This window comes from Falco cherrug, chromosome 8 (assembly GCF_023634085.1).
Source record: "Falco cherrug isolate bFalChe1 chromosome 8, bFalChe1.pri, whole genome shotgun sequence".
NCBI lineage: Eukaryota > Metazoa > Chordata > Aves > Falconiformes > Falconidae > Falco > Falco cherrug.
The window spans coordinates 381,623-404,198 of NC_073704.1; the positions used below are offsets into that span (position 1 = coordinate 381,623).

Consider the following 22,576-nt stretch of genomic DNA (forward strand, 5'->3'; position numbering starts at 1 on the left):
CCACAGAAAACATATTTGTTTCACCATTTGCTTCATTTGCCAGCCACTACAGGAAGTAACTTCTAATAGAGACTCCAAATCTGTCATTTTATAATCCTTCTTACCCCATGAAAAATGAGCAAGGTAGTTTCAAAATTACACTTGTGCTTTATTTTATTTTAAGACAGTCAGTTATTAAATATTCAGGGTTAGAAACGAATGCTATTTTTATTACCTACCATATATAATACACACCCTTCTGTTAATGCAATGCATTAAGTTCTCTACTTGAGTGTGTGGAATACATATGAAGGCAATTTTAAGACACAAAGTATTTTTAAAGCCAGAAGCGATACGGCACTAGTTTAAGCAAAAGACCAGTTCAACAGGGCCTTAGAAAACAGGAAACTGAAAGGAAGACCTGCACCCTCTCCCTGTCCTGCTATGATGCATTGATTTCCACACCTAAAACACCATGATACTGGATTTAGTATTTTTACTTTAAAGCTCATAGAAGACAAGCTTTTAGATAGTCTGAATTTCGCAAAGAATTATTTTTTATTTTTCTCTTATGTCTGACTTACATAAAATTACAGTAAGACAAATTACATACGTACCCATGGCTTAACAAAAGATTTGGGGTTGCATTTCCCAATTCAAAGCTATTAAAAAGTTTGCATGTACTTTAATTAAAGATGACACTACAGCTTATGAAGTGGAAAGAGAAAAGTATGGGATGTATAGGCTTGCAACAGATGAGTGTTTCCCTAAATTGTGCAATAATACCTTCTCATCACAACTGTGTATGTAACTTCCTAGAGTTAATATGCAAATAAAACTGTTTATAAAATTAAAAAAGATAACAAGTGAAAATTTAATCACCATGATATAAAATGTACTTTATATATATTATACAAAATTGTACATTAATATGAATAAATATACATTTTAATCTTAACATTTTATATGGATATTTAAAGACTATAAGGTAACACTTGTTCAGTTGGTTTCTCCTCTTTGTATACTCTTAACAATCCTCATTGATCAGCAGTCTAGGAACCTCTCAAGCCAAGAAGGGTCTGGGTCTACATCACATAACAAGGATGGAATCCTGAGCACTTTTTAGACTTTGATACATATTTTTTTTCAAATAAAAGTGATTTTTACTTTCAGTTATAAAAGCTACTTTAAAACTATTTTTTTTTTTCAGAATGAAACTTAAGAAGCCTGGTTTGAAAAAAAAAAGTTAATAAAAATTACGTCAAGGCAACACCTAGGTAGTACAGCATAGCATCAAGGAATAAAAAAAAAAGTCACTGCTACCAGAGTTTACTGGCCAAAATCTCCTAATAATTATGAATATAATTGTATACAGTGTATAGTATCAATAACTTGGCTGCCTGTTAAGACTTGGTCTACAATGAAAAGCATTGTTAGTGAAGTTATGTATGTAAGCACACATGCTTTTTGTTCAAATCAAATGCAGCTACACTAGCAAAAAAATCTTTTTGCAGTACATTTGCTAGAGGAACCAGCATACCCCGTACTAGTAAAACCCCCTTTCCTTTCTGCTTGCATGAAACACATGCTAGGACTTATGACGTAACTACACCAGAAACCAAGCAAGGCACACCAAGGCCTCAAATTTTTTTCCTGGACAGGAGACTGCATTAAGAGTATTATAAGTCTATAAGCGGCCTACATTAGGAGGGAATTAGGATTCCATAAATTCAGTGATAATAAATTTCAATACCACTCGTCCAGGTTATGCTGTATACAACAAGCAGGTTACCTGAACTCTTCATGTTAGGCATCTGCTCCACTGGAGAAAAAATTCTGTATTTAAGACAATTTTCACTCACCTTTTTTTAAGAAGATCAAGGACAACTTGAAAAAAAGTATCAATTAATAAAGACCTATCCTTTTTCATAAGAAAAAGTAGCAAAGGTGGGGTGTCTTAAAAGCCAGTGGCTGCTCCATGACATTTAGGTTCAAATACGATAAAGTGCACTTTTATAACTATACCTGGTGCAACAAGTGTGCATCATGTTCCAGCTTCCATAAAACATCTGCCAAAATCCTACACTCTTTAAAACTGTGTGGTAGATGACTGTAAGGCCCTGCCACAGGCAGACTCATTTTTGCATCAGCAGAAAACAGCCCAAAACATGGCAGACTGTCTCATTTATTAACATATAAACCTTGTGTGCAGTGGACGTACTGACGACACACGGTTCTAGGTGGACCACAACCTTTAATGAGGCAGGCAGACAGAATCCAAACTATTTAAAAGACCATCTCTCTCCTCCTCCTGTTTTGCTAGTCTGTGGAGGCATGAAAACTAGAACTTGTTAATGAAGAACTAGCTTTGCTGGCTAGGCACTCTTTCATGACATATTTTCCACTACTAGGTGCTGGGGAAAGCACCCAGTGGATTTTAGTGATTTGCACTGGCTTGTATTTGAAGTATCAACAGAAGAACCTAGATCACTGCACTGCTAATAGTTATGCTAAAAAACAACCAATAAACCCCCAAACCCCTGGAAAACCCAACAGCTATACAGTTTAGCGCTCTTTCCACCTTGTTTACCTGTTGTACTTAGTTGTAAGACCTGTTGCAGTGCTATATGAAAGCTGCCATTCTCATCCAAGCTTTCAGAGCCTTCTGTATTAAAACAGAAATAACACACGAAAACACTTCTAAATCCACAGGTTTGGAAGCAATAGGCATTTTAGATACACATGCAATAACAATGCATAAAGTAAAAAGTATGTGTGAAACTGTCTGAATCATAGTGTTTCTTGTTAGCCACTTCAAACATGTCCTTTCTAACAGCTGTTAAGTGGGAGAAAGAAAAAGTTTCTTCCTCAGCGTGTGTTGGAGCAGAAGTGAGTATTGGTGGCTGGGGTCAGCGGTCTGATTCCATTCATAGACTTTCCTGTTCAGTTCCGTATGGATATCTAATATAGAGAGTTTCCTGCAGCAACAAAAGTAAAAGCTTTCTATTAGAGAATGAAGCAAGACACCATTTAAGAATTCACAAGAGAGAAGACAACCTTAGATTCAGCAAGAAGAAAAGTTTCAAAATTCAGTCTTTATTGCAGAGGTTACACCTCTAAAACCCAAGGCTAAATATGTATTTTGGAGACAATCTGTTATAACCCAGATTACTATAATATTGGTTAAGCTAACACGATGCTCTGTGACTTCACAACAAGGTTTTAGAAGCTGTAAAAAGGTACTAAATATTAACCCTGCAACTACCTTGAAAAACAGTTGCTAGCTTGCTGGTAGATCAGTTGTACAAAGAAAACTTCTGTTGGCAAGTTATTTATCCAAACATACCTGGTTATATATCCAAACATACGTGATTTTTTGCTCAGATTCCTTTTGATAATCTCTTTAGATAGACTAAAGTTTTCTGATAGTTTAAATTGAAGATTACAAATTGGCAACATAGTGGCTCCCAGAGTGGAGGGTTAATTAGATCTGAAGAAAGGACAAAATCCTTCCCTCTCAACCCAGGTCAGGTTCTTCCCTTCTCACTCTGCAAGACCAGTGCCATAACACACTTAAATTTTACTCTCCAGAATCAGAAGCTTCACTCCTACTTTAGATTACCTTCCCGTGCCATCGTTCCAGGATCAGGTATACTTGTCTTTTAACCTATGACACAGCACGGAGACACTTTTCAGGACCAGACAGGATGAAACTTAAGGTTTCTCTTTCTCTAGGACAGCAGGCTGTCACAGGAAAAGGGTTATTTTTTTCCTGTTTTTATTTACCTTTTATGAGGATTGTGGAGTAGCTCAGCCAAGCAACGTAGATAATATGAGGATGAACTTGGACATTTTTCTAGTATAGACACATCCACCTTGCAGTGACTCCAAAAGATATCTGCCACTTGGGGGATAGTGACTTTCCAAGGGATTTTTGCACTGGCAATGACTTTCTCATCATTTCCATCTACTTCCAACAGACTAGTACATTCTTGCTCATTTTCTGGCACAATGTAGGTCTGAATAAAAAAAAGCTTTGGTTTTCCTAGGAGTTCAGGACATGAGTCTGCTGTAAAATATTTCTTTATTTGTTCCAAAGGGAATCCAGAAAAGGTATGGTCTGTACAGAAGATGCTCTGAGGACTTCCATGGCTGACCAATATGCAAACGAAGCTGTCACAACTTCTATGCTCCTGCAACCTTGCAACTTTAAGCAATGTTTGATTCATGGTGTTAATATTTAAATATCTGTGACAACGAACATCATAGCCTAAGCCTCTGAAGGTCTCTTCCAACACATCTGAAAAAAGCAAGATGTAATTAAGTCAGAGCACATCAGGACTCAATCTCAGCTATCTTGAATTACAATATTTACAATATTTTGCTACTGGAAATAAGATGTTTATTTTATCACAATTAAAAAATAGGGAGTACTTGATGTCGATCACAGTACATTACATATTTATAGTGCTCTATGCATGCTGTGTTTAATATGACTGATACGTTTCACGATAGCAAGATACTATTATTTGGCATGTGATCTGTTCCAAACTCCAAGACACTTGTATGCTTTCATTCAGAGCCAGTATCCCAAGTTCCTAGGGTTTAAAATACTAGGCAAGAGAAAACATTAGGAAATGCTTCACATGGAATGTTCCTGAAATGGTAGTGATCTGGATAGCACGGGAATTCTGTTTCACCTTTAAGCTTGTCTCTGAATTACTCTGAATGGTCACTATACATATACAGAACTGCACAGGAAACACACAGGCTCCCTTTCATCAGTCAAAAAGGAACCTGCTGCAGTCATTTATGCTTCATATTATATAAAATGGACTTTAAGTCGTGAGTTCCAGGTGGAAAATGGACATTGGGTCTTTAACTGTGACAACAGCATTTTTTGGGGGGTAAACTGAACAATGAACGCTTTCAAATGTGTTAGAAATTAAAGCTGCAGATAACCAAAAATCAAGATTTAACTCTATTGCATTTGTGTTAACCTGTGCTGCAGGAAAATGTGCTATGCTCTGAATAACTACTTTGGATGTTTATTAATATGGGAGTGAAGCCAGATACATAGTGGCTAAAGCCACAGGTATTTTTTAAGTGTTCAGAGAACCACAAGCTACTACTATGACCCATTTGTAGCATCGCATCTTTAGTACAAACCACATACACATTGCCCATGCACGGTTTCTGATCTGACAGGACATATCAAGTGCCATGTTTATGTAAAATGCCTTACAGGCACAGAAAGCTAGACTGTTCCCTGGCTTCAAAAATTTAACAATCCCTAATTAGCACAGGCTATTTCAGAGCTAACTGGTAGCAAAGCAGGATGTGTACTACCACACTGTTTTCCTCAAAAAGCCTATAGTGAAAACAGGGAACAGAAGTTGTAAGTTTTCTCAGCAAGATACAGGGTAGATACAAACTGTATACTATAGCAAGATGATAAATGGGAACTATAGGGTTTTATTCCAGTTCTGTTGGTTTGATTAAATTTTGTAAAACAATACAAACACTTTCCAGACCTTTTTTTTTTTTTTTAATAGACAGGAAAATCCCCTCTATTTTAGGCACTGAAACATACTCTCAAAATTCAGATGGAAGATGCAGTATTAATACCGTTTAGCAGTTAACACACTCGATGAAGCACTTCATCCATCAGAGGGCAGTAGTACAGAGGAAAAACGAGAGTTACAGCCAGAGTGCTTTTTCTGTAATTCACTTACCTCACTACCATATACACACACAAAGATACAAAACTTGGCATCACCTTAGACCATACACACACTCTAAGTGCCACAATTACAAAACATTAAACCCAAAAAACTTAGAGCTGATACCTTGGTTTAACAATGAATCAGAAATTACACATGGTAAACTTTGGATACAGCAATTTTAGGGCAAGACAAAATGCAGCATCAAATGATGCAACCTGTAATTAGAAAACACGTTTCTTCAACAGTAATTAGCTCCCAACAAACCTCCACTGACTACTGAGCACTTCCACTCAACATAAAAAAATACCCTTTTTCTTCTCCTGATTGTTTACAACATAAGGATAAGAATTGGCTTCCAAATTAAAAAGTCAAAAGCAGCTATTTACAAAACAGCAAGACTGTACTTACAAAGCAGCAAGGTGCAGTTCAGTTTTAGTTTTATCAGCATCTGATGAATTCACGTTGTTTACACTGGCCATTTTAATTGTTGTAAACCTTGATCCTACAGTACCTATCATTGGTTCAACTTCCTCAGATTAAATTACAGGATAGCTACAGATTCTAATGTTTTCTCATTCTACAGAATCTAACCACAGATACAATTCCTAATGCTCTCCCTGCTCTCTTCTCTTTCTTTGGTATTTTCAGACTTCAGAAGTAGTGTGGCACGACTCTTTAGAATAGTGAATGCCTTTCTAACAAAATGCAGTGTTGTATGTCTTGCCTCTCCTGAATCTCATTAGCACAGTAATGTATTTTAGTAAAAGTCTGGCTTTCTAACATGTTAAAATGCTGATGTGCTGGTCACATTAAACATCTAAGACACACTACAAGTTTTAATTGCTTCTGTATCCAATGCACACGTGTATGGAGACTGAGGCACACTAAGACTTGCTTTGGAAGTTTGGAACAACAGCAACAGAGCCATCTAACATGCCAACTGCTAAACACTTAACCCTTTCTTGTCCTTTCCAGTCAGCAGACACCCTCCATCACGTTTGCACTTTCTGTTCTTGTACAAGTACTGAAATGACCATATGAGCTCATGAAGAGCACATGCATTGATTATTTATTATACGCACATCTTTGTATTTAGTAGCAATTATTACGACAAAGTATATTGCCAGTGCAAAAAATTTGTGCCTTCTAAGAAAGGGAAGATCTAAATTTATGTATCTGACTATGAACTGACATAGCAGTTCCTTCTTTAGTTCCCATTTTCTCTAGTGTATGGGCCTTACTTGCTTTTATACTGTTTAATTTAGAAAACTCAGACCTGACAGAGTAAACCACTCTTGTTCGATACATCAGGTCAGCACATGCCATATCCCATTAGAGGCAAGGAAATTTAAAGAGGTTTTTTAAGTAAACAAGGCTATTTTCACACCTCATGCTTTCTTTAGCTGTCCACACTGAAATTTCTCCAGCAACCCTTTTTGCATTTGCTTTTAAGAAACAGAACTCCAAGTAGCAAGTAATTATTTTGGTACTAGAACAGATGATCATGCTACCTTCCAGATTAAGGCTGCATAGTAAGTTTCTTGCACCAGAAGGGTCATTTGTTCTCTAAAGCTACCATGAAAGAGAAAAGAACAGGAAAGTAAAGCAGCAGGCAACAGAACAGAGCAGGATGTTTGATCCCAAGAGCTGCCCCAACTCCCCAGTCTTTCACTTCTTGCCAGGCTGTCTTACCTTCCTCTTGGGGCAAAGTCAGTATTTCAGGGAGTGGTGGTGGTGGGGTATGGGGTGTAAGAGCAGAAATGAACAAGTGCTTCAGATTGAACAAATTGATTTCTACATCCAGCAATTGCATCCTTGTTTTATCTTTGGCTTTTTGGGTTGGGGTTTTTTTTGACCAGAGGTCATCAATAACCTTGGCAGGACAGACCAAAATCAGATCCCAAGGATGCCTCCCTGTCGCATGTAACGGAGTTAAGTGCCTTCCTAGTCGCTCTTCTCCATGCACAGCAGGATTGTGAATCAGTTCTAGTTTCTGTTACCCTAATGGTAAACTAAGTGTCTTGTTTTATATCATTTACTTAAAATACTACTGTCAAGCAAAGACAAAAATTTTATGGTCTGTGCTCTACATCCATTGCTCTTCAACAACTACATCTGTAATTCTAAGTTGGTCCATCTGTTGGACCATTAGTTATGAGAAAAGATATGCCCACAAACCCTCTTCTTCCCTTACACCTACTAGCCTATTACAGAACTGTCTGCAGTACTATTTTTTAAATTTTTTTAAATTAAAAAAAAAAACCCAAACATTTTTGTTTTTAGCCTCCTATTACAATGATTAGAGTGGCGTGGGTTTTTCTGTATTCTACAAAGGCAATCAGGAAACCCCCACATTTTAACCATGGCACCGACTACCTTGAATTCTATGTGCAAACTGGTTTTTTTTTGCTTTTTGTTGCTGGTTGTTGAGTCGTGGGTTTTTTTAACTAAACCAAGAGGAAACAAAGAGAATACCTTTCCCTATAAAGCTATGGTGATGATTTAGTTAGACTGTGTCAGACGTGACAGAGGCCTACACACATTATTGATAAAGGACCATGTGCATTCAGCTATTCAAAATCTATGGTGTCCGATATGATTTCATTTCAAATCCACAACAGTTTTGCTTTTATTAGCTGTTAGGAAACACTGTCTTTACCACCTCTGCCAATAATCTGCTGTATGACTGTAGATTAACTATTCTGTTGGTCTCCTTTTTCTCCTGCCCAAAATTCAGGCCACCCCCTTCCAAGTTTGTTCATTCAAAGATTCTGCACCAAAGAACAAACCAAAATTGTTTGCAATAGTTAGGACAGCTGGCTTTATAAGACTGACTAGAACTGATAGACCAACTGACTGGGACCAACACTACCCTAGTCTGTCTGGTAAATGTACATCATATTCTTTATACTAAATTGTTCCAGTTATCAGAGATTAACAAGATAAGGAACTTGAAATTCCAGAGACTTACCCGTGTCATTGCCAATACAGTCTATTATCAGGCATACTCCTAAAGGTTGACTTTGCATTCTGTACTGATCATCAAACACCTGAGGAACATGAAGGACAAATTCTGAGTTAATATGTCATTCTCTTAACTTACAGACTTGATTCTTTTCTCAAATATAACCACCTCAGACCTATTCAATTATGAAAAAAACAACAGAATGTAGAGTAGCTAGGTGAAGTCTGTCTACTGGTATGTAGTATGTCATATCTGCACAACAGAAACAAAACCAAAAAATCAGAATACATGGACTAATGACTTTTTTCTCCCTATTTCTAGTACAGGTTTAATTTTTGCATCCTTGTTATGCAATCTTACTACCATAATGATCCTTTAAACAAAGGCTAAGACTGTACCAGAAATGAGAAGCAAGTTTGAGACTGAACCTCAACTCTGGACAGATATTCAAATGTGTAAAAAAACCCCTCAAAACAAAAGCAAAGAAAGCAGTTTTATGGGGTGAAGGGGCTTTTTAAAGACCTGGACTATGACAGCAATGATCCTTCTATAGTACTTCCAAACTGATTTCTTTATGTGTAACTGCAGCTGAGATGTTGGGAGCTACAAGCTTCATATTGCCAACACAATAAATGTAGAGAAGTGTGTTCTTCAGGTGAGCAAGCAAGCACTGCCCATCAGAACATTTAATTCTTTTGTTTAATGGAACAACCTCCTTGTTCCTAAATAATCTGTAATGACTTTATCACAATTCCTCTCCCCTTCAAAAAGATTACAATTAATCGGCTATAGGTAACTCCCTGGTTCCTGGCCTATAGGGGAGCTTGTGTCCATTCTTATTATTAATACCCAAAGCATGTCTGTCTTCTACCTGAAGAGTCAGGGACAGGAAGAGAATAAAGGACAAAATTTACTGCATGCAAAGAAACCCCACAATTTCTAATGCCAATGACAAGAGGTCTGACTTCCAACAGGTTTTGACTTAGCCTCCACCAATAAATACACAAGTTCGCCGTGTACACCACATGCATGTGCATTTTGCACACTGCTGCTTCCGAGTTACAGCAGATATTTTATATTAAAAATATGTTCTTCAAAAGTAATTCATAGAACCTGTTTATGGCTGAGGAAGATATGGACATACACACTGTTCTGTTTGCATGCAACTACAGGAAATCTCAAAATGAAACACAAAGATAACTAAGGTAAATACCTGCAGAAGGTTTTTTTATATTTACACGCATACATAAGCACAAGCACATACCTTATGGGACACTGATCCTGATTCCTGAACGGACATGTGGACTGGTTCTGCTGCAGTAAAAACACACAGAAGTAATCTTGAATGTAGGAACCAGTGACATTTCTCTGATGCCAGATCAGTTAAAGAGGAACCGCTCCAGTTCAACCAAGTTCTTACTCACCTGGACATCTTAGTGTCTATGTATCCTATTGAAGTCCAAACCCCCCCCCCCCCAAATTTTCACCTCTAAAATGATATTTGGATTGCATTCTACATTGATTGTGACTAGAATAAACAAACAATCTCTCCTACGCTGACAGAATTCAGCCATCTACTCTTTTAAAAATCACCACATGTGAGAGTTATTTTGGGTTTCTAGAAAGAACACAACACACATGGTAATAACCTGGTACTCACTGGACAACTTCCTCATTGACCTGGTGGCAAGTTCACCACTGAACTGACAAAGGAACTTCCCTTGCAAGACTTAATGGGCACAGCTGCACTACATGGGCCTCCAGAGCCAGCTAGTCAACCATTTCCATGATTTTATTAATAAACTATTTATTCTGTTTATAAGTTGTGACAGTGGAAGCCCCCAAAAATTTCAATAAAGCTTTAAGATCTGGCAGCACAAGCAAAGCAAATACAACAGCAAACAATACGCCAATGCTCAGTTTTCAGAAGTACCAAATACTCTCTGCTCCTGGTGCTAACAGCTGGATTAGACAAACACAACTATCAAACAACAGTCCTTTTGATATAATGAAATTCATCATTTGGCTCTTTTAGATTATCAACACTCAGAGAAAATGCTCTTACCCAGAGTAAGACTTTGTCCATTTTGTGAGTTTTCTTTGTTCACATTCTGGATCTAAAATGAAGAAAAAGGTCTATTTTCCCCTCTCTCCTTCCAGAATTAATAATCATGTGTTCCAAAATACAACACAACAGTATTTTTCTTCCTCTATAAAAAGGATTACATATTTTAGATGTACATCTATCAGCTAATTAAATTAGAAAATAACAAGTAAAACAAGAATCCTGCCAAAACCACAAACACAGAAAACTCAAAACTATTCCTCCTCAGAAAAAAATTACCAGCTTGCCACGAACAGCAAAGAACAGCTTATTCCCTAATGGAGTAAAACAAAAAACCTCTGAAGATGTAAATTTTATTTCCTATAGAGTAGCAGGAAGGAACTTTCACTGAATTAAAAAGGAATTTTTAACAATATTAACATAATATGGAAACTTGATGCAAACTCTTTCCTATCAGTAGTCCGGAAAACAAAGCTCTTGCAATTTGTTTTAACTAACAAAGCCACATCACCAGTGTCTTGTATGGAAGCTTTATACACACATATTTACCGAACACGTGACAGAAATAATCAAATTCATTTAGCAAGGCTAAAAACTTTAAGTAAGTTCATACTATTACAATATCAGACCTAACCCAAATATAGAGAATACTGCATGCAGTAGGATTTGACGGACCTTTCACATACTGAAATATCTTTGTTAAAATGAGATTAAAACAAACCGCACAAGAAAACCCCACAACTGAAAAGCTCTCCTTAAAAAGCCATAACCTTCAGCTGCCAAAGTTAGAAAGCTACTTTTGCTGCAAAGTCCAGAACTACAAACAACAAAGATGTTTTCCAAAGAACAGTCAAAGCAAGTCTGTTCACTTCCCAGAGTAGCAGAAAGTACTTTGGAGATACAGAATTTGTATGTTCTTTAAAGGGGATTTCTCTAAGTCAGAAGATTTAAACCAGACCCTAAACCTAGCAAGTAACAAGAATAAGAGAAATAAACCAAGTAGTATTTTACTTATTAGCGATCTCTCATTCCTTAAGCTCTGCAAAGATGAATCCCCTTTCAATGTCTGGTGATATTTAGAAATAAAGGATCTGTCTGATTTATTGTATACTTACCCCTGAACTATAAGGAGGATCAATCAGAGTGAGATTAGGGAGAGATGCCTGAAGTGCATTTACATATACTGGCTGAGTATGAACGGAGGGCATTAAAGCTGAAAATTTAACAGAAACACACAGAGAAATACACCATGATGTATCAACAGTTTAAAAACCTAAATCTGTAAAGCATGCAAATTCTCAAACTTGTAACTCAATTTTATCTTCAGTAAAAGCATATCTGATCCTTGCTATAAAGAGTAACTGGTGCAAAAATAGCATCTTACCTTCATGTTTGTACTTCTCAATCTTCCTGATCAGGTCTATCCTGTGAATATTCTGAAAACAATTTTCTATCAAATCCAGTTGATTAGGAGTCACCAAATTTAGTTTCTCCAGGTCAATCACAAGAGCTAGAAAACTCTAGAATAGCAACAGAAAACCAAGCTGTCATATCAGTAATTTCTTCTCCATCAGTAACAAAGCAATCCAGAAAATAATGTGGGGAGGTCATAAAGCAATATTTCGTATGATTATTGGTTTGAGATCCTTCATATATGAACTTTCAGATCAGTAATACTGAAGATATATTTTTTTAATTGCTTCTGCTTGTGAGGTTCATGCCAATACCATTCACTACAGCAAGTCTTCACAGTTCCCTCTCACTGTTTCTCATCCTTCTTTCCTTGAATTAGAAAACAAAAGTTGAAATAGAAGCCACTACTCCTTCTCTCTGACTTCTGTCTACTCCTGCCTCACTACCCCTTGCAGTACTGTCTCCCCTCTTTTGCTGTCTAGCTACTTCCCTTTTTACTTTAATCTCTTATTGCTCCAGAGAAGACCAGCAGACAAACATACCTTATCTTTTGCCATTTTCATACGAGGTGCATAATCTCTGAGTAGAAAAACAAGAGAACCCACTTCTTCTTTTTCCAGATTCTCATTAATCTCTACCATTAGTACCCTGAAATAAAACTGAGATGTTTCTGAAGGATTGGCTTTCAGCAAAATCCCACTCTTGCCCAACAACCCATCTCCCATGTTCCAGTCTTAATGTACCATCCCCAAATAAACAACAGGAAAAACACCTACCCTGCTCCAAGATCCAATTACAAAATACCTACTTCTTCCTAATCAGCACCTGTGTTACTCAGACTGGCCATGTAATAACCACTGCTAGGAAAACAGAAGTCTCCTTAATATTTCTATAGAGATGAAGTGAGAGAATGAGACAGAAAATCCATCTAACTTTTTTACCTAGTTGTTACAGGGGTTTTATTTCAGTGAGAAGTTAACACTGGGAAATCTTTCATATCAGTAAATATATTTCTTTCTGAAGACTCTCAAAGAAAATAACTGGAGCTTCTTAATTTAAGCCTCTTAAAACTACAAAGGGAAAAGTAGTAAGGGGCAGGTCCTCTGAGAAAAGCTATACCACAAGGCTACGTGCCCAAAGCAAACTAGGAAAGAAAGTATCTCTAACTAATGTTCCTCTAAAATGTCATTTCTATCTGCTAATCTAGAACTGTACAAACATCACTGGTTTTAAGGATTAACATACACAAACTCCTTAAAGACAGATGCTTCTAATGCCATGACACGGAAGAAGCTAAGTCTTATTTTAGGGACTAAACTAGACATATTCTTCTCACTGTAACTCAAGACAATGCCATTTTCTGCTTTCCTTTTACCTTCAAGGCCCATTTAAGAAAGCAACAAAACCCCTCCCAAAAAAACCAAAACCAACCCGCACCCATTTTGAACAAAACAGAGTAGCCATGAAATCTGAAATAGACATATTACCTGTAATCAGGGACAAATCTGAGACTCCTCGCAAGGTTAGCTTCCACTGTTCCTTTCTCAGTCTTCAAAATCCTCCTCAGCAAGTCAAACCTCTTAACTCTGTACAACAGTTCAGACAAGCCAAGGAAAGACAACTTCTCCCTCTCATTCAAAGCCACCAAGACCTCTCTAAGGTTGCCAGTGGCCAAATCAGGAGCAAGGTCTCGGCATAGGAAAACCATCATCTCTTCTTCTTCTTTATCCAATTCTTGTTCAATCTGGTAAATAAGGGCAGCTGGCACTTGGCACCTGGTCATCACTTTGTTGCTGTGCCTTAAAAATTGCCAGCCTACTGTTTTTTAAACAGAAAGCCAACACAACATGAAGCCCGTGTCTATCACAGCACTTTTCTGGCGTTCATTCTTAACTAGATGCATTTTTATATAAGCAGTTCTGTGGGAAAGAATTAAAAGGTACTAAATCAGTGATCTGCTGCACAAGTTCACAGTTAACTCTCCTATCTGATATACCTCACTCACAACTAAAACACTAATGTAGTCTACACATACCTGCTGTTCTCATGGGGTTCTCCCAGCTGTTCATTATAGAACAAAAAGTACTTGGTAGGTCATACTGATATGAAAAAAATGAAGTTCTTTTTAAAGTAAAATTACCTTAACACAAGTCTGTAAATTCCGTGGGAAGTGAAACAAAAGTCATCAGCTTGCTGATGAGTAATATTTCAAGTGCTTCTGGAAGTAAGAGTTAAATTCCACAGCAATTTCAGTCTAAAGATCATACCTCTTCCCAGCAGCCCTCCACCCCTCTGCTCACCACCACCTTTTCTCCCCTAGAAGTCTCAAGGTATTTTTCAGGAAGAGTTTTGGGGGTTAAGTAGCAGCGTAGCACATTGTAGACAAAACAATTAACTCACACACACCCCCTATAAAACCAGTGCTATCAGGCAGGCACTTTGCCTTAAATGCAGTCAAAATAAATATTCACAATATGTAATATTTTAAAATGTTAATTATCTATAAATTCAGGAATGTGTGGATTTTCTTACTTACTAACATAATTTAAAGTGATTCCAATCTGAATGAGTTATTGGAGTTTTAAAGATTCCCAACACACACTCTCCATGCGCAAAAACACTGAAGAACCACACAAACAAAAATTTCCAGCCTTAAGTATGCAAACTGTTTAACTCTGAAGGTACAGATAAGCCAAAGACTGCCCTTTTTTCATGTGACATTCATGTTTCACCATACTGAAAACTGAAATAAAAATTCAAACCTAGGAAAAACCCTACCCTTTTGATTAACAAAATAAGTAGGGTGCTATGCTCAATTTCCACTGCCACCAATATCGAAATTCAATCTAACCTTCTCTGATCCCAATTACCTACATGGAGAAAGGTGAAATGAGCAGCCTCAAGACAAATCTTAGCCTCTCAGCCCTTTTACAAGGAATGCAGTCACTATACTGCATAGCTATGTTTAAACCATTCTGAAAAGCAAACGCCAATTTGACTTCAAAGCCTCATACACTGAAAGATTCTAGCATCTGGATAACATTGTTTAAAGCATTTTCTGCCTTTGTTACACATTCCTGAAGTTACAATCAACAATGTCACACAGTGTCCATGCATTAAGGAGAGAAGATAAACTCATCTACAAGCTTCTCCATCCGCCCCCCCATTCCAATGCTGTTTAAATTTAAAATAACTCTATACATCCACCTGCCTTTCCTCAGAAAGGGAGTAAAAGTTGGATTTGATTAAATCCATGGATTGGGTTCCAACGCCGACTAAAACAGAGCTATCAAATTTAAATTCCTAAGGCAAAGTCTCCTTTATCTACATCTATCCCAGTGAGCCCTATTTTCTATGGTGTCAAAGACTGCAGTGGCTTTCTCCTCACAATGGCAAGTCATCAGTCTTAAAAAAAAAAACAACAAAAAACCAAGCACTGTTAATCTTGCTGATAGTATCTGAATCACTAGGGCGTTAGAACACAAGTAGCTGCTATGACCTCAATGTCCCACCTTCAGAAGAAAAATAGAAGGGGGAGGTAAGGAAGGGCAAGCTGTAGAGTATCATAAAGCCACCACATTAGAAGATGCAAGCATTACTCAAGTACTCCTGCACTTCCATACCACAGTGTAAATGATACCTAATGTATATGCCACAGAATCCTCAAAATGGCACTGAGGCCACTTTGGCTCATTTTCAGAAGCACAGAGCACTCAACAGTTTTAAACAGACTATGCTAAATACCTAAAGAAAACACACAATTATAATACTCCTGCTACAGCACACAACCAGAAAAAAGCAAAGCCAGTCCTCTCTGATACAGTTCTGTTCTTCAGAACCCAAAAGGGTCAGGCACAAACACGTTTTTTTCTCTTATCACATCACACCATTTAGGAACTTCAGAGAATTAAATGCACTGTTTGCTCTAAATACAACAGCATTTAACCCTAATGTAAATAGTACCAATAGCAAAGAAACTCACAAACAGAAATGAAACATCAGTAGAAGCTGCTTCTTTCAAAGAGCTGGGACCACAGTATTTTTAATACAGCAAGCTGACAAGTTTTGTTTCCAACAAAAACAAACTGGGTAGGCAAAATACTTGTTCTTTTGAACCTGTTCTAGTTCACACATGGACTTGTAATACTACCACTTGTACAGCTTGGGTGGAAGGGGCAGGGTGGGAAAATGTTCAGGCCTCTAATAAGCAGAGGAACACTTCATGAACTGGAATGCATTTTCTACTGTTTTCTATCAAGAGGAAAAGCATATTTATTGCAAACTTCTTATTTGCAATCTAGCATCAAACATTAGGAAGAATTCTGCAGAAAGACAAAAACTTTTCCTGAATAATGCAGTCAAGAAGGAGGCACAAAACGCTGTCTCGTATGACAACACTTCCCAGGTACACACCAATGGGACTTTCAAAAGAGCTTGAGGAAGTCATATTTATGACTCACTCTAAAGGGAGATGGGAATTTAACAGCTTTTGGCCATTTTCAGAAATTTCAGATAAACTTTTTTTTTTTTTAAACTACTTTAGTTGATTTTTATGTTATCTTTTAAAACTAGTTTAAAAAAAAAAAAGCTATGCGTGTGTGATAGGGAGGAATCTCCTACAGAGGTAACATTTGAGACACGCAAAATTACTATTTATATGTTATCTTAAAAATAATCTGCCTTTAAAAAACACATACAAATTATTTATTTTGCGAACTTCCTTATATAACATAAAACACACATTCATTATAAAAAAATGCTGATCAATACTTCCAGTGCTGAAACTCCCTTACCTGTATGCAAGTCTGTCCACAAGAACATTGGAAGACTGGCATCTGACCATTGCTAAATCACTGATCCAGATCCAGTACACACTGGTTCCATCCAGCATTTTCCGATGATGGTCCATAGGCAAAGCTGATTACATCAGCTTGTTTTCTGTTGGACAAATAACAACATCACAAATTACTACTGGGGGCTACTTCCTAATTTGGGGGCGGGGGGGGAAGGAAAAATGACCTAGGATCTATGCATTCTTCTGTATGATTCCACTTCCACTGGTCTACTGAACCAGGAATGATGGTCCAAATTAAAGGAAAAACAACTGTGCACATATAGTGATGTCAGTAACATTCATTCCCCCAGAGTGAATGAGTAAGAGCAACATGAAGTAAGTATTCAGTATAAACTAAAACAGTTTATAACTTTGCATCCAAAAACTATGTCACTGTATTTTGATAGCAGGAAATGTCACGCTGCTAGCGCAAGCCCGATACATTCCCATCTGCATACATCTGAGCCAGATCCACTTCACTATGAAAGGTGAATGGCATCATACTTCACCCTTTCACCTCATATGACCAGTTTTGCAAACATCATACAGTTATCATAGCTGCAACAATTAAAAAAAAAAAAAAAAGAGAAAACCTGTGACAAGGTAAAACTCAGCAGCCTGGCTTTCATTTTAGGTTACCTGGGCCCTGCAAGGAAAAGTTACTGAATATGATTTCTTTACAAGGAAGGAAAGAAACACAGATTATCTTCTTCAGAGGAAAGAAAAAGGTTCACAGTCATCAGAGATGAAACTGCCCCAATAGTTTGTGCGTTCACATGCATGTGCAATTTGCCAGTATTGCTGCAAGAAAACACTCAAGATTTTCCTCTTCAGTTCAGTGTTTCATGCATTGAGTAAAGATTTCAATGCAAAGCTTAAGGAGCATGAAGATGGTTGAAAAAAAGAAACCTAAAGTGCTACACATTCTCATTTACAATCCCGATTTAGAAGAAACCCAGAATTATTCCAAGTAGGTGAAGTCTAACACGATAACCACCACTGACAGGTGAAAGGATACTGCAAGATCACCTCAGTAACATTCAATGCAGAGCAAGAGAAAGGGGCAGGCCCACACACAAACAATGATATCTCTTTTCCTCCCGCATTCAAAGAACAAGAAAAACCCCTGGCATGCTGGGGGAAAGTGACTGGTGAGGGGAGAATTTTCTGAAAGTCTGGCTATTTTAGCTCACTATCACCCCAAATTTTCACAGAGGAAGGGCTCTTCTGGGAAACAGTTTTAGGGTCTCTGGTAAGAAAATCACCAATTCTAGGGTGACTCATCTGTCCTCCTGTCCCCAAAATACACTGGAAAGAAAACACATGTCAAGCAGATAGTACCAAAGTGAGTGCATTTAAATACAAGTTTCTGGGTTTATTTAACTTTCAGATTATACTGAACAAACTAAGATTTTAAAGCTGGTGAAATTTGTCACATACTGCACAGGAAAACCACCTCTATCACAGGCATTTTTGTCTAAGTCTGCCCTGACTTTCAACCCCAGGTAATTACACTGTAAGCAAGGTTCACAAAAAGAATATTTTTTTTTAAGGTAAACACCTGAGAATATCAGCAAGCATATTTATTCCAGACCACATATCATCTCCATTCTACACTCAAACAGGTAGAAAAACATCTGTATGTTCATTAGCTTCTGCGAAGCTAGTAAAATGGATTATACTCCTATTTTTTAACTATTTCACACCACCCCCAGTCCATACAGAACACAACCAAAATCAGGGATAGATCCCCCCCTTTTCCTTCCCCAAGGAGCAAGAAATAACAACATACTAAAAATCCACACACAATGACGCACAAGGCTCCAGTTAACTCCTTGCTGGCAGTTAACAGGTGGAAACTGGTATGCGCCTACAAGGCTCAAGTGATTTTACTCTCCATTGTTTAATACCATGCATGAAACCTTGTTCCCATGATTGCAACACAAACGTTGCACAATATACAAATACCAATGTGATTAACAAGGTAAAAGAGAAGTGTCCCGTATTAAAAATGTTAAGTCAACATATGAGGACTCACATTAAGAGGGAAGATATTTCAATAGAAGCAAGGAAACATTTCACGCTCCAGACATGGTCTACAATTAGTGTCTGTCATTCCTGACAGAATTTGTTTCTTTAACGTTTCACAACAATCTCTGCAGCAGCAAAACCAGGATATAACATCAGTGGGTGTAATCTGATTTGGAATATGATATTTGTTTCACAAGATCAGCTCACGTGGAAGCCCCTGCGCTAAAGGGAGAGAGTTAGGTAGGTTACTTTGCTACAGGAGGCACTAGCTGCCTTTTGTGCTTCCTCTGCTCTGCTTTGCTTGAAGAGGTAGAGGTGGTGAAACCAGAGGTAACTGCATTTTGAGTCTGTATCATCTGGCATTTTCCAAAGTGCTGAATTACTTGGAGCATGCTCCAGAATTTTCACGCTTCCCTATAAAAGAAAGAGGATTTGGTACGAAATACTTAGGGAAAACAGGGAAATCCCTCAATAACTTACACATTCCTCATTACCGTATTAGGCTTAAATAGTTCGTTCTCGGTGTAAACTAGTAGCGACCACGCTAATTTTTTAGAGACGCACGAATTTCACACCCCAGTCCTCCTAATACAATAAACCAAACTACAACTGGTTTTACCGTAGGGAATTTATGTAGATTTCCATACAATTAACCACGCCATTTTAAATCACACTCGGAAAACGAAGCACGAGGAACCTCCGCGCTGCAAGATAAAATAGTTTCGGGCGGACGGGCTGCGTCGGGTTCCGTTCCTCCTCACGAGGAAGGTCAAGCTCAGGCGCCAGCAGCGCCGGACGCGCCGGCTCTCCGCCCCCGGCGAGGACCGGGCCTAGACAGGGAAGACGACTCGGTCCCGGCGCACGGAGTGTTGGGGCACCTATACTGAAGGCGCAGGCTGGGAAGAGAGGCGTGAGGGGAAAGGAAGAAGAAAAAGTGTAACGCACCGTGAACGTCTCATCTACAGCAGCAGGGCCACGTCCGGCGCTGGGAGCGGGGCGGAAAGGGGGTGGTACCGGCCTGGCAACAGGCTCCGGGCGTGGTTTCGAGTATCGCTTCTTCTTCTCTTTCCGTTTGTGAGACGCGCGGAGCGCTTTGCGCTCGTAGCTCTTACAGCTATCAGAGCAACCTGAGCCGCCTCTACGTGTCGGCAGCAGCGCTGTTCAAGGCAGACGTCTTCCCTCGCTGAAGGACGAGGGAACTGGCCGCCTTACCATCGCTGCATCTGCCGAGCCACGTTCGCTAACCCTCACGATTTTATCGTGAGTCCGGCCGTTAGGTGTTTGGGGTGAGGCGAGGGAAGCATTATGCTTTGCGTGTTGTTTTACAGTCTATTTCCGGAGGTGAAACTCGCAAGCGGCGCGAGCAAGGCTGCCCCGGTCCCTGCCTCATAAGATGGCGGTGGGGCTGTGGCGGAAGGGACGTCTCCTCCCGCGCGCCGCTTCCCGCTGCTGCCTCTGGCTGTCGGTTGCGTATGAAATGGCTTCCGACTCGCCGGGGTCCTGGCAGCGCCGTGAGGAGAAGGGGCCGATAGCAGGGTGGGCTTCAGTTCAGTGCGTGTGTAGATGTTTACGGGACTCTGCATTTTTACTGGCTGCTGGTATGAGGGCAGACGAAGGAACTTTGTGTTGTCCTCGGTAGCCGTTCAGTGTTAACAGACCGTTGATCAGTGAGCAGTTACAGGCTCGGGGTTGGTGCGGGCCTGTGTTTTGGTGGGAGCTTGAACAGAAGTAAGCCCTTGGTTCGCGTCTTGCTCTATCGCTGGGTTTGTTCATAGTGAGGATAATGTTGTACAGGTGTGTGAAACTTGCATGCTTCCCGTTATTGTATAATCTTCGATAAATTTTAAGTAATGCCTTGTCCCTGTAAACTGGGTGTTGTCATTCCCTTGCTATAATCCCAGCAACTTTCATGAATGACTTGTTCTGAGGTGCTGGTTATGGTGGATGGACCTGCTTTCTTGAAGGCCTAAAATCTAAAATACTGGGATGTTTTATCTGCTGAAATAGACAAAAGCCACCTCCATGTGTGGTGAAATTAAGACACATTATATTTAACTCCCAGCTCAATGGATTTCAAAGCATTTACAATACAGTCAGTTTTTATGCTGCTAAAAATACAGGAGTGGAAGCACAGTACTCTAGGATAGCACGCTGTTGTGCAGAGTCACACTTGCTTTGGAACTGCAGGGAACATGGAGGCAGAAAGTCATCACCCAGACTACAATTTTGTGAAGTACCAAGCAACTGCGCTGTTCTGAAAAAATACCAGGGTTCTTACTGAAATTGTATGATCAGGCTCTCACTTTAAAATCAGTCATTCAAGGGTATCGCGGTGTCGCTGCTATTAAGACATAGCATTGGATCGGTGCTGATTCAAAAGGAAACCAGCTGCCTGTTGTGAATTAATATGCACACTTGGACCATGGATCTGTTCTGTACAAACACCTAAAGACTTGTACAGGCTAATAGAGATTTTAAGGAGATGGTATGGCTGCAGGCTTATGAAAGAATGGGGTTTTTTTTTTTCGAAAATGATTCTATGAATGATCTACCAATTTAACACTGTCATTACTTAAGCTTCCAAAATACTCTTTTGTTTACTTACTCCACTTTTCCGTAATTTATCTAATTTTTATATTCTTATTAAAGAGTTTTCACATTTGTATGGTTGCATTAATGAGTTGTATGCAAGTTTTTTTCATTCCCCCCCCCCCCTTTTTGAAGTTAAAATACTACTTTGTCTTCATTGATACGTTGTCATGTAAACTGGAACTGTAAATCAGTGTAAATATAGCACATAGGGCATAACACTTAAGATCAGATACGACTGAAAAGAGCTGGTCCTATATATTTCAATTTAGCAGGCTTTGGGTATAAATCTCCAGCTTGGACATACTTCTTTTCATTTGTTTTCATAACAGGTTTGATCTATTTAATTTTGTAGAGTTATGTAAAACAAAAAAAATCTTTTAAGGATTTATGCCTCCTAAAATACTATGAACTTGTATTTATGCTGTATGTTTCAAAATCAGACTTGGTATGGTCTGTGTGAGTGCATTCTATCTGTATATATAAATGGTGTCACGAGTTTAATTAGTTACATCTTGGTGTTGCTTTTATTATTATTATTTTTTAAATGGCTAAGTCACTAAGGGAAGAGACCATTTTTGAGAGTTTTTCTCCTCCAGTGGAACAATGGTAAAATGATTATTTGACTTCAGATTTCCAGATTCCTATTGGCCTGCAGCTGGGAGTAGAGAACATACAGAGCATCTGTGAAATTAGTGCCCTGTCATACATGTAAAACAGTTTGAATCAGTCCCTGAGTGTTTTGATACCCATGATGAAATCAAGAAACTCAATTGGAAGACAAACAGGGGTCCTATGCACGCTCCTTGTAAAACCCCTTGAAGCAAACATTCTTAACTTCAGTTAGCTGCATGTAAAAAATGCATTGATGTAAAAAGCCTATCTAATAAACGCTGATCTGGCAAAGACCTAATTGCAGGATAGAAGCTCCTAGTTTGAGAGCTCAAAAAAGAGGCTTTTTGTCAGAAGGTTTT

The 22,576-nt window shown here is 38.6% G+C and overlaps 1 protein-coding gene across 6 annotated transcripts; it reads right to left on the reverse strand.

Moving 5' to 3' along the window:
• Positions 1-127: 127 nt before the first annotated feature.
• CFLAR (CASP8 and FADD like apoptosis regulator) lies at positions 128-20,435 on the reverse strand. Of its 6 annotated transcripts, XM_027801469.2 has the most exons (12): positions 19,959-20,435; positions 19,021-19,427; positions 16,942-17,086; positions 13,636-14,067; positions 12,691-12,796; positions 12,120-12,255; positions 11,851-11,948; positions 10,736-10,787; positions 9,935-9,984; positions 8,677-8,755; positions 3,766-4,279; positions 128-2,957 (listed from the first exon to the last, which is right to left on the reverse strand). In XM_027801469.2, the coding sequence occupies exons 4-12, from the start codon at positions 13,929-13,931 to the stop codon at positions 2,819-2,821; spliced, it is 1,470 nt and encodes a 489-aa protein (XP_027657270.2). In that variant the 5' UTR covers positions 13,932-14,067; positions 16,942-17,086; positions 19,021-19,427; positions 19,959-20,435; the 3' UTR covers positions 128-2,818. The 6 variants fall into 6 exon arrangements, with proteins under 6 accessions (XP_027657270.2, XP_027657271.2, XP_005436570.3 ...); XM_027801470.2 differs by lacking the exon at positions 19,021-19,427 and having other exon boundaries at positions 9,935-9,981; XM_005436513.4 differs by lacking the exon at positions 19,021-19,427.
• Between the last annotated feature and the right edge of the window lie 2,141 nt (positions 20,436-22,576).